The sequence below is a fragment of the Quercus lobata genome, chromosome 4 (assembly GCF_001633185.2).
Source record: "Quercus lobata isolate SW786 chromosome 4, ValleyOak3.0 Primary Assembly, whole genome shotgun sequence".
Lineage (NCBI taxonomy): Eukaryota > Viridiplantae > Streptophyta > Magnoliopsida > Fagales > Fagaceae > Quercus > Quercus lobata.
The window spans coordinates 3,798,229-3,811,018 of NC_044907.1; the positions used below are offsets into that span (position 1 = coordinate 3,798,229).

A 12,790-nucleotide genomic window follows, 5' to 3' on the forward strand; every position below is an offset into this window, starting at 1 on the left:
TGTGTTTTTTTTTTTTTTTTTTTTTTTTTTTTTTTTTTTTGATACAAGATACAATTCTTTTATAGGTTGTGTTACTGTGTATATCGATTTTCAAAAGATGCTTGAAGTCTAGAACTGAGAAGTCGATAATTGTTTATTGTAGTGTAAAAGTCTCATTGTCATTGTCCTTTCAAGATTGTTTAATTTTAGCATATGGCTTGAGTATGCTAGGATATTTTCAAAATAAACAGAAGCTAAACCTGCTGTAAATCATAAATTGGATTATAGGGATCAACCAGTTATCATTTAGGGTGGAGGTTTTTTTTTTTTTTTTTTACAAGATAGAAATTCTACTCTAGCCAAAGTTAAATGTATATATGTGTAAATCTCTCTATTGGAAACTTAAACCTCAGCTCTTACCTCCCATACCCTACAAACATTAATACTTATGAAGTGACCATTAGACTAAGGGTGTGCAATGGTAGGGTGGAGGGGATTTAGTCAATGGCAATTGAATTTGCAGTGGAAAAATAACACAACTATTCAATCTGCATTCTTTAGACTCCAAAGCTTCTTTCTCGAGTAAGTCTCTTGATATTTCAATAAAGAGAACATATTGACTTTTTTCCTACAACAAATTGAGTTTTGGGTTTTTTTTTTTTTTTTTTTTTTTTTTTTTTTGAGTTTTGGTTTAATGATGATTGTATAATGATCTATATGTTGTGTGTGCTTTCTTTTCTATGAATTTCAATAATGTATGAATCAAGGATTTTAGCATTTGGTTCATTAAGGTTTTTTTTAATTTTATTTTTATTCTAAATTTCATCTTTTCTTCATTATTTTGTTTAGCTTTTGTTACTTCTTATAATGAACTCATTACTAACAAAAAGTTCATAACAATTATGGTATAATATATGTACAACATTCTCCAAACTTATCTTACATAAAATGTTACAATATTATCCGTGTATCGCACGGGCAACTTACTAGTTTACACAACTGAAATATTTATTCAAAGTTCAAACTTCAGATTCAAAATCCACTAGGAAGAGACACACGTACATGTAACCATTAAAATGCAGAGCTATGCAAGCCTGAAATTGAACAACTTATGGCAATGAACCATAACAAAATAGTAGCAATTGTCAATGCACACCTCAATGAGGTTAAACCACGCCCTACGCCAGTAAGGATTTATGTAGAGAACTGCAACGAGTCCCAACAACACTGTTATGTAAACCACCACAAAGCTTATGTAGAAGACAGCCATGTCAATGAAACTACCACCATCTTCCGCATCACTAGCATTGTAGACGGAGGTCCAATTTTGGTGCAATCATGTAATGGAGGTCCACACAAAAGAGGGTTACCCTCATAACTACTTTCATCAAAAGTCCCGAATTGATTTTTTCTTTCTGGTGTTGTACCTGATAAGTTATTATGTGCCACACTAAAGACTGCTAGAAAGGTAATTTCGGTCAACTCAGGTGGAATTTTACCACTTAAATTGTTGTAGGAAAGATCCAAACTCTCCATTAGCTTCAAGTTTGAGAATGTTGTAGGTATTGGTCCAGTTAATTTGTTGTGTGATAAGTTCATTGCCCGGATGGTGCTCATCATTCCAAGTTGAGGTGGGATTTCACCTACTAACTTGTTACATGAAAGGTCAATTCCAAACATGTAGTTGAGAATGTCTCCATGATAGGAGTCAATTCTATTCTTTGTTGTGAACTCTGCTTCATCTGTCTCCCTTACAACTATCACAAAATAACCCCTATGATTCCAGTCTTTCATATTTGTTGATTTTGTCTTCAAGTATGGCATTCTAATTTGGTACTGAGAAAACCGTGCCCAGGAACCTCTAAAAATAGGCTTTTGGTTGGATGCCACGAAAGTAATGTTTCCCAAGCAATGTGGTATTGTACCTGAAAATTTATTGTAGGAAAGATCCAGCAAGTTTAAGTATTGCAAATGGCATAATTGATTTGGAATCCTACCTTCTAAATGATTTTCTCCCAAAAGAAGAATGCTCAAGGATGAGAGGTTGCCGATCCAATCGGGAATGTTACCAATTAGGAGGTTATCTCGAAGATTTAATGTAACTAGATTTGAGTTGTTTTTGAACGCACATGGAATTGGACCGCTCAACCAATTTTTATTCAGATAAACTGATCTTATATATGATGAATTGAAGCAAGATGGAATAGAGCCGGATAGATTGTTCTCGGAAAGGTCAAGAAATGAAAGTTCAACAATTTTGCACCACTCGACTGGAATAGGACCTTCAAGTTGATTTTTGGCCATAACAAGTTCCATTAAATGAGACATGTTCCCCAACCACGTTGGAAGCATGCCTGAAAAATGGTTATTACTAAAATCAATTTTCAGAAGATGATTTAATTTTGAGATGCTCTTTGGGATCATTCCCGAGAAGTGATTGTTATCCAAAAGTAGCTCAGATAAATTAGTTATATTGAAATTGGTGGGAAATATTTGGCCGCTGAAGTTATTATATGACAATTTGAGAAATTCTAAGTTGTGGCAGCCCATTCCAAAATACATTGGTATTGTTCCTGATAAATGATTCTCAAACAAGTCTAGAAATCGTAAGAAAACCAATTTCCCCAAAGAAGAAGGTATACTACCTTGAAATGCATTTTTAGACATGTTTAAATATTCTAAATTTGGAAAAATTAAACCAAAATTAATGGGGATTGGACCTTGTAAGTGATTATCTGAAATATCTATGTTCCTAATGTTGTGACAAATATCATATGGCAGCATGAAAGGCCCCGTGAAAGAGTTATTATTTAAGAAAAAGGACTCAATTTTTGTATTGATGTCTAGCAACCAAGTGGGAAACTTTCCGACCAAATTATTGTGAGAGAGATCAATCACTACCAACTCATATTGGTAATGAAGAAATCTAGGAGTTGTGCCATTGACATTGAGTCCGTTAGAAAGACTCAAAAACTGTAATTGGAAGGTTGGAATCCAAGTATGAGAGTTAGGTTCAAAGGCAATTTTATTGTCATCACTTAATAAGTACTTAAGATTTGAGAGGTTAGAAAAGGTGGACATTGTGGCAGGGATCAAGAAGTCGTTATTTGACAGAGAGAGGTGCTCAAGTGATGTCAAACTTGGTATTTGGGAGTGGGCAATGTTCCCGGTGAAGTGATTGTTAGAGAGATCCAATACTCGAAGTGATGTCAAACTTGGTAGTTGGGAGTGTGTAATGTCCCCGGTGAAGTGATTGTTAGAGAGATCCAATACTTGAAGTGATGTAAAGTTTGCCATACATGAAGGTAGTATCCCTTCAAAATTATTGTAGCTGAGGTCTATCTCTTGGAGCTTCCTAAGTTCACACCAGCCTGTAAAATGAGATTAGTATCGATTAGATTCTAGTATTGTAGCTTTCCTAAGTAAATATCATTGTGAAAGCAACCTACCTTGTGCAGGTAAGCTACCGTTGAGATTACAGTTTCGCACTGACAATACTTCAAGAGAATTCATAACTCCAACTTTGTGAAGGAAGCTGTTATCAATTGATGAACCATCCAAGTAAAGCTGCTCTAGGTTGTTTAGTGCACCTAACTCTAAAATAATAATAAAATTTTTAGACATGGAAATTGTAAAAAAAAATTAGTAATATGGTATGCTATGAAATAGTTACTACTGTTAGCAAGATATGTGGCATGCTATATGTAAAGTTTAAATAAAAGCAATATATACAGATTTTGGTTTAACAAATCCAAGAAAGAATTAGAAATGTCCACTTTGTTTTTATCATCAACATCATCAGTGAGAGGAGTGAAAACTGAATAATTTGTCCATAGTAAAAGACATTTTTCCTATTTAGGTGGAATTTTATAACAAGAATGTCAACAGATTTAAAAGTAAATGCTTCTATAACGACTTTTTACTCGTTCCTTTTTGTTCTAAAATCCAAAATCCGTACAATATGGTTTTCAAAAGCATGAAATAAACTTTCAATGTCTGAAACTTCTGCTTTTGTTATTTTCTTGAGAAAGTGGTAAAGTAAACATGACAATCATTTTTCGAGTTCCATTAGTCTTGAACTATGTGCATAAACTTATTGAGTTAGAAAAGATCTCTATGTTCTTTCGAAGACTATGGAATTTTAACAAGTGATTCCAAATCATTATAACTAGAATTGCAAGAGATGCAAAATTATTTTCGAGAATAATAAAGGATTGGAAAATGTAATACGAAATTTATTTTAAAATGTTAAAATGTTAAGGAACACAAGTTTAGTTTCATTTTTTTTAAAAGAAATTTAATGAAAAATATTTATAAAAAGTTTATAATAGGTTATGGTTTTCTAAAATTATGCTGGTAATGATTATCTTACTGTGTATATAAGAGTCTAAGAATTGTATAACTTACCTTTAGTAGTATACGATCCTTCCAAATTGTTTTCTCCAATGTTTAATATCTTCAACGATGGGAAGGCAACTACTGACTCAAGAATTCGTGCATTAAAATTGTTGTCACTCAAATCTAGGACTTGCAACTTACTTAAGCTGTTTGAATCTATAGGGAAAAATAAAATATTTCATAAATAAATAATGTTGCAGTTTCATTAAGCATACGGCATACCATGTAAAATAAGGATTTTGTTTTAATTCGTGAACATGTATTTGACAAGCTGTCATACTCATACCTTCCGTTGTCACAAAATCATTGATATAATTTCCGCCCAAGTAGAGCTCCTCCAAGTTGTTAAATGCTTTGAAGTCTACATGAAAAAACAAATTAATTAAAAGATTGTAGATTTTAGTAGTTCAATTTGTCTAGATTAAAGGTTGAATTTCAATTTGAGAATCTTAAATTCATTTTTTTAACAAGGATTGTAATGTTCATTTCCATTTGCCAGCTGTTTGGGTTTCTTGTACATACTGTTTGGACTTCTTGTAGACAATCACTCCCACATCCAATTTCATAATTTGCTGACTTATGTGAGTTTGAGTGGTTTGCATGAAGTAGTGAGTTGCATAAAGTAGAAAATATCCACCATTCACAGTGACACAACCTAGTAAATTGTAAAATTAAATGTGTGATTGGTTATGTCTCTAAAATTATTCCTCTTAACTATCTCATTCATCCATTCTGTTTTGTTAGAGGATGAAGATAATTTGGACTTTGGATCATTTAATAATACTTAATTAGTCAGCTTAAAAAAAGAGTCATCATTGACTAACATTATATTATATAACTGAATGACTGCTAATATTTTAGTCTAATTGTTCTATATTTGATGACTTGACCTATAACTTGACCCACTGGGCTTGTTTTTGTTATCCTTATTTACCCAAAATAAAAAGGGCATGTGAATGCGTGTGTGTGTTTTTTCTTTAAATTTATGTCGTCATATAATAGTTTGTCATTTTTACCTATTTTCCCCCTAAATTTTGTCAGTGTTTCAACTTCAAGAGCTCTCATGGGTTATTAGAATGGTTTTTCTAATTTATGACATGCTAGGTTCCAAATTTTATCACTTATCAAAAAGCAAAGTTCCAAACTTTATTACTAACTTATTGTTACCTATTCTTTTTCTTCATTTGGAATGCCAAGTCACACTTTTTTTTTTCACATTATCTAAGATTGTTACCTAAGCATCCAATCATCCATGACATTTCCATACACCTCCTAGGAATCACGGCAATAAATAAGCACGGAATTCAATCATTTGAATCTTTGCATTTAATAGGGTATAATAACCCTATTAATAGTATACCCAATGCAAGGTATAATTTTTCATTAAACGGGACTTTAAATTTCTAAGAAATAAATATAACAGGCTACGCAAAATTTCACAGTGGGATTTGAACATAGACTTTCAGACCAGTGCCTAAAATAGTAAAATCCGACGCCTTAGGCCTGTCGGCCAAACTGTCCAACGATTGTCATACTATTTGTCTTAAATTTATTAATAATTAATTGTTATGGAGTCTTAAGATGTCTAACAATATATATATATATATATATATATATATATACACACACATATATTTTAAAGAAGAGGTCTATCAATATGGGGTAGTTTAAGAAATAACCTTATATCAAATCATTTTAATTGATGTCAAATTTTTTACTAACTTTTTAAGATGTAGAGCCAATAAAACTAATTTAATAAATTTCACTTGTCATTTAAGTAATATTTTCAGTCACTTCATTAATTTATACTAATTTTTAATTAGGTGAAAGTGCCCACTAACATTTCCCAATAATATAAATGGCCGGTAATTTAGTTTTTCTTAAAGGAACTATAGTTCCATAGACAAACATTTAAAAGAACTAACGGAAAAAAAAGGTGAAATTTAGTTATATAAATCTCAATGATCGATATAGGAGAGGAATAAAAAAATATTACATTCTCATTAAGCATGAAACACTCTTCTAATCTTCATTTGCAAATTAATTAATGATAATTTTACCTTGGATGTGGATTGATCCATTCAAAATGTTGAAATCCAAATGTAGTTCCTTGAGCGAAGCAATAGTACCACTAAAGGATTGTAAAATGCTGTTATTAAAACTATTATCACCCAAGTGAAGCACTTCCAGCTTGCCCAACGTAAAGAATCTTTCAAAACCTGCAATTTAGATGCTTCAATTTGCATGTCGGCAACTATATATTCCCACAAAACAGTATAAAATGATTCTAACATGCGACTAATTTTTTTCACGTCCATTAAAAAAAACAAAGAGGTAATAGAAAAAAGTAAAATATTGACAAATATTACCTACTTTTTTTAAGATATAAACTTAGTACCTTCATTTGGGATCCATCCAAGAATGGAATTTGAACTCAAATCGAGGTACTGGAACTCTTCAAATGGAAGATACAGAGAGGCATTAAAGTACCAACCTCCCCCACTTTCTCCACTCCAATAAATCGTATTATTAAGAGCAAGTTTGATTACACGGCTAATAGTGATGTCGCACTTGACTTTTTCCCACTCACAGCAATCACTCTCTTTGTCGACTGAGTCCCAATGAGGAAAATAATATTCATCGGTGTAGTTGACAATGGAAGCTTTAAGTTCCAAGAGAGCAATTCTCTCTTGCTCCCAGCAACCAAAGCACCCATTCATACCAAAATGAACCAAAACTAACACCACCGGCCACCACCAATAACGTCCCTGCAACTCCATTACTTTTTCTTTTTCTGATTTTCTATAACAATAAGACTAACAAAGTTTTTGCACAGCTCTGATTTAAACTTCAAAGCAAAATAGGTTTTGAGTTGAAATAACATTACCACCATTCTCCTATATATACCCACTACACAAACAAATTTCTCAAATCATATCTTGTGCTTTTTCCAAAAGCAACAAGTTACATCTATTATTTCACATGACTTGGACTAAGTCTTCACAGTTTGCATCATGGTGTCTTTCCACCCAACTATGATGACGATTTTTTCTAAATAAAAAAAGGTGCCAGAAGGTAATTTACTTTATATGATACTGAAAATAAAGCGAAAGAAAGAAATTGTTTTTATGAGCCTATTCATTGTTTTTTGTCCGGCCAGCCTGTATGGTGTGGTCCCATACAAAGTTGTGAATAACTCTCTAATAAAGTTCAAAGTTTTGAATAAACCGTTTCAACTCTTCAAAACTGTCTCTTGTCTACCGACACAGCCGTGTATTGTAGGCTTTAGCCTTAAATTTTAATTTTTTTTATTTTATATTTTTTCTATTTAACATTCTAACAATTGGTGTATCTTATTTAGGAAAAAATAAAAAATAAAAATCTACGTATAATTATTATTAAAATATATTATGTGAGACAAATAAAATTATAATTATAATAAAGACTTTTAAATATGTGTGTATATATATATATATAATATAAAATTAACCATAATTTTGAAATGATATTGAAATATTTTATTTCTTTGACCAAATTGAAACAACTTTTGGTACAAGCCTCTTTTAGACCATATTTTTTGGTTTTCTGGGTTTTATAAGTTTATGTGTTTTTTTGTTTAGCATTTGTTTTTTTGTTTGGCATTTGTTGTGACTGGGTACAATTTGTTTGTTTATTAAATTTAAATATTGTACATAAAATGAGTACTAATAGATTGATTGATAGTTTTCCACTAGTGAATCAGGCAATTCAAGTGCTCTACTATGGAGAATTGTACTTCATTGGGTGTTATTGTACTTTTTTGCTGTTATTACTTAATTTAAAACCTAAAATAAACAAAAATTATGTCTAAAAATATTTTAAAATATACCTAAATATAAATATTAATTAATTGTCTAACACCTAACACATTGTACTCTTATTTTTCAAGAATTGTCGCACCCCGTACCCATACCCATCTCGATGTCCATGCAAAATAGCATTACACAGTATTGCAAATAAAATGGAAAAAATTGCCAAACAGACCATTTTTAGGAAAAAATTAGGCGTGTGGCACGTGTTCAAAATTATTTAGTAAGTTAGACTGTTTTTGAAAGTCGAGTTTGGCAAACTCGACTTTGGGCTTGAAAACACACACTATAGTGGCGTTTTTTTAGTGGCTATAGCAGCGTTTATAGAAAACGCCACTAAAAAAAACGCCACTATTGTGTCTGTAATCCAGCCCAAAGTCGAGTTTGCCAAACTCGACTTTCAAAAATAGTCTAACTAACTAAATAAGTTTGGACGCGTGCTGGCCGGCTAAAATTTTTCAAAATTTTCACTGTTTGGCAAATTTTGCCCAAATAAAATAGACCGCCACCAGCATCCTACTTATATATACTGTTATAAACCGGTCCACGTCACAGTGAAACAATTGATTGTCTTTTTTTTTTTTTTTTTTGGGGTGGGGGGAACAATTGCTCTAATAATGCATAGCGTGTTGGTTAAAGCTTCAAATTTTCCTTTTACTATTTTACATAATATTCCTAATTGATGGAAAAATGTCTATATATATATTTTAAAAGAATAAAATTTAGATACAGTACTTAAATGTTGTTCCTTAAGTATATGTTCTCAAGAGCAAAACCAGGATTCAGAAATGAGGGGGGCCAAAAATATAAAAAAAATATATATATAAAAAATTAAGTTGGTATAGACCAAACTTAACATAAGCTTGTCCAATTGCATTGTGTTTATTAACATCATAATATATTCGTGGTAATTCTAGATTATTCTATATGAACTATTACCAATTTTATATATGGTGATTTTTCAAAAATTTATTTGATGGATTTTAGAAATTCAGACATCAAACTAGATGTTGACAATACTGCATTTTTAATATGAGCTTCTAAATTATTTTGAATTTTTCTTAATAAAAAAAACAAAATTGAACATTATTTTTCCATGATCTTAAAAAAAAGGCAATAGAAAACAAAATCTTGTAAATAATCTCTCTCTCTCTTGAGTGGAATTTCCATTTCTTCCTGAATATTAGAAAAGTCAATAAATAATTATAAGGAATTTATCCTACATCTACCTGACCATTTAAATAATATTTTGACATAAGATTGACAAATTTCTCTCATTTCTTAAAAAGTAACATTACCAAACAATTTATTACCGTAAACTCATTATATAATTTTTTTAATAAAAAAATAAACATTATTATTATAGCTAACACAACTAAAATCTTTTTGAAAAGTAACTTAAAAAATATGACATTAAACACTTCACAGTTCACTCCATGTGAACTGAAAATCATACATGTGATAATCTCAAATTTGTTCTTTACTTTTGTTGTCAATATTAGTTTTTCTCCAAGTAATTCATGTTATTTTTGGGGCAACTGGGTTTCTTTGTCAGCAGGTAATTCATATTATTTTTTGGGCAATTGGGTTTCTTTGGACCAAATTTGTGCTTTAATTTTTTTTTTTTTGTTATTATCCAAAGGTTATTGTAATTATTCTTTAGGCAGCTGGGCAAAGGGATAGAATAGAACATATACTTTTGGATTTCATGGGCCAATTTATAATTTTTTTTGGAGGGAGAGGGCCAAGATTGCATGTTTTGGGGCAAATTGAAAATTTTCTTTGCGTACAAACATACTAAGAATTTTTTTTCAAAATTTGGGAGGGGCCATGCCCCCACCCGCCCGTTCGCCCGCATCTAAGGCTAGGTTCGTCTCTATATGTTCTTCTCTTAAGATTTAGCCATGTAGTTTTTTTTTTTTTGTTTTTTTTTTTTTATTTTTTTATAGATGAAAGTGTATTTTTAATGTTAAGGTATATATAAAATCTTAAGAAGGAACAAAGAAGCGAACATCTAAGTATTATACTTATAGTTTTGTTCAATCTTAAAAAATGTTCAAATGCAACGTTAAAAAAAAAAAAAAAAAAAAAACTCTTCATACGCTTTCTTTGAAAATACTTGAGAAGACCTAAACTAGGAGTTGGCATCCATATGGTGAGTTTTTCACCCACGACTTTGATAATATTTTTCTATTTTATTAATATAAACTAAAAAGGTGGGAGAAAAGATTGGGGAAAGTACGTTAAAAAAAAAAAAAAATGAACACCACACTTATAAATGGGACATATTAGTTAAGCTCACAATTTTATATGAAACATGCACTTCAAAGTTTAAACAACAAACTTAAATAAATAAAACACTTTAAAGTTTAAAATCTAAGGGGCCGTTAGGTAGCGTTGTTTTAGTAATGTTGTTTGTATATTTTAGAAATACATGTTAGTGAAAAAGTGTGTGAAAATATGTGTAATGTTGTTTAAAAACTGAAAGCATTTGTTTAAATACATGTACCAAACGGCCCCTAAGATTTTTTAAAGTAGTTTCCCCAAAAAGATAATTCACTTTCTTCTGATAAATAAATACTTTAATTGACTTACTCCTATATCTTTTGGATTTAATTTTTCAATCAAGTCCTACTCAAGAAGACTTGTGTTTTTTGTTGAGAAAATACTAAAGAAGACTTGGCTCAACTCCAAAGCCAAAAAATTTAGTGTCAATGGTGCTTTCCAAGTTTCGTATCCATTACTTTCTTGAAAAAATGTTTAATGATGACTAGCTCGTACCATTACTTTCGTATCCAGTACTCTTTCCCAACTATGTCATTTTTAAAAATTAAAAAAAAAAATGCAGAACACAGTCGGGACACAAAAACAAAAAGAATTGAATACTCTTTCAAAGTAGAATCATAATCTGTCATCTTGAATATAGTGCTAATATCAATACATTCATAAATATATACTAAATCAAAATATATCTATATGAAGATACTTTGCAGGCAAACAAAATATCAATAAAAATGCTTAATTTGATATATATTAGGATTATATAAAATATAAATGCTTAATAATATATAGAGAATATAAATAAAAATGTATTGTATTTTATAATTTTTTATAGGCTTGTCCTACCGTACTCATGTCTTATTTTTTTAAGAAAAATTTTGTGTTGTCTTGTCAATCCCATACATGATTTGTCCGTGCTTCGTTAAGTTTCAATGGTGCTTTAATTTCATAGGAAAAGTTTCATAGCGATGACTAGTTCATAGCATTGGTATTTTAAACTTGGATTTTACTAACATGTACTCTGAGAGCACACAATAGTATATTATTTTTGGAAAAAAAAATTTATCGAGAATTGAAGAAGTTTTGACAGCTTTTTTAATTTTCGATAAATTTTTTTCAAAAACGGATTTGTTAATGTATGCCATAAGGGCATATATTAACCAGACCCTTTAAACTTTGCATCATTTGAGAATGCCCTAACTCAAGAAGATGCCAAAAACTTTGGTTTCAATGGTTTAGAGTTTTTGCATTATTTGAGAAGACACACACTCAAGAAGAGGCCGGAAACTTTGATTTCAATATTACTTTCATGGAAAATGTTTTGTACGTAGCGATGACTAGCCATAGCATTGGTATTACTCAGGTGATTTATTTTCTTTGGTCTGTAATTTTACAGTTAGGTCCTACTCAAGAAGAGGCCCAAGTCTTTGGTTTGAATGGTACTATCTTGGAAAATGTAGTTATGACTAATCTATTGGTACCAGCTTTGCATTAATTGACAATACCTACACTCAAGAAAATGAAGGCCAAAGACTTTGGGGCAATTGTGAAGACTTTTACTCCACTAAATGCTAAGGACTTAGGTCTCAACAAATCAACTACCTCTATAAATTCGTATCCAGTGCTTTCTTGGAAAGTTTTTCATGGTAAATGCTAGTCTATTTCGTATTATGAATTCCAAACCTAGACCACAAGACTTGAAGACTTTGACTAACATTATATCTTTACACCAACCACCATGGAATCTGCTTTTCAATAGAAAATAAAAGGTGGGAAAAAATTATTCATTTTCATTGTGAAAAGGAAAAAGACTAAAAGAATATGTGCTCTCACCAAAGAGGTGAAAATGCTATAAATATTTTAAAAATAAATAAGGATGTATCTCCAATGTGAAAAAATAAAAAAAAAATATTGGCACAATGAGCCGGGTTGGCCCTTGGGCAAAGGCCACTTAAGCCATTGCCTAGGGCCGCAAAAATTTTAAATTATAATTATTTTTATAATTAAAAAAAATGTGAGTTTCGTCACTTCAAGAAAGCCTCTAAAATGGTGGGATTAATTAAAGCCCAATTCATTTGAAATCCTAAATTTTTTAACAAAAATAAAATTATATGAATGCATCAAATTATCATTAACGTTAATTACTTATAACGACTTGAGATTTCAATTTTTTATGTCTCTCTTCCACACAATGGATTGTGCCATCCAATCTTTCACATGACCACACACCAAATGGTATCTCTCTCAATACCAAAATCAAATTTGGAAATTAGATTTCAATTTTC

General features: G+C 30.9%; 1 protein-coding gene across 1 annotated transcript; it reads right to left on the reverse strand.

Annotated features, from left to right (window-relative positions):
- Positions 1 to 949: 949 nt before the first annotated feature.
- LOC115986990 (receptor-like protein 13) lies at positions 950 to 7,412 on the reverse strand. The gene is made up of 6 exons (XM_031110429.1): positions 6,776 to 7,412; positions 6,438 to 6,596; positions 4,664 to 4,738; positions 4,387 to 4,533; positions 3,429 to 3,575; positions 950 to 3,350 (listed from the first exon to the last, which is right to left on the reverse strand). Exons 1-6 carry the CDS (start codon positions 7,155 to 7,157, stop codon positions 1,231 to 1,233), a joined length of 3,030 nt encoding a protein of 1,009 aa, XP_030966289.1. The 5' UTR covers positions 7,158 to 7,412; the 3' UTR covers positions 950 to 1,230.
- Positions 7,413 to 12,790: the final 5,378 nt, after the last annotated feature.

Excerpts from the sequence above, each read along its gene's own strand:
- LOC115986990 (XM_031110429.1), bottom strand. The coding sequence starts at position 7,157 with ATGGAGTTGCAGGGACGTTATTGGTGGTGGCCGGTGGTGTTAGTTTTG. Across the intron at positions 6,597-6,775 it reads TGGATGGATCCCAAATGAAG|GTTTTGAAAGATTCTTTACG; the intron begins GTACTAAGTTTA and ends TCTAAATTGCAG. Across the intron at positions 4,739-6,437 it reads TGGATCAATCCACATCCAAG|ACTTCAAAGCATTTAACAAC; the intron begins GTAAAATTATCA and ends TTTTTCATGTAG.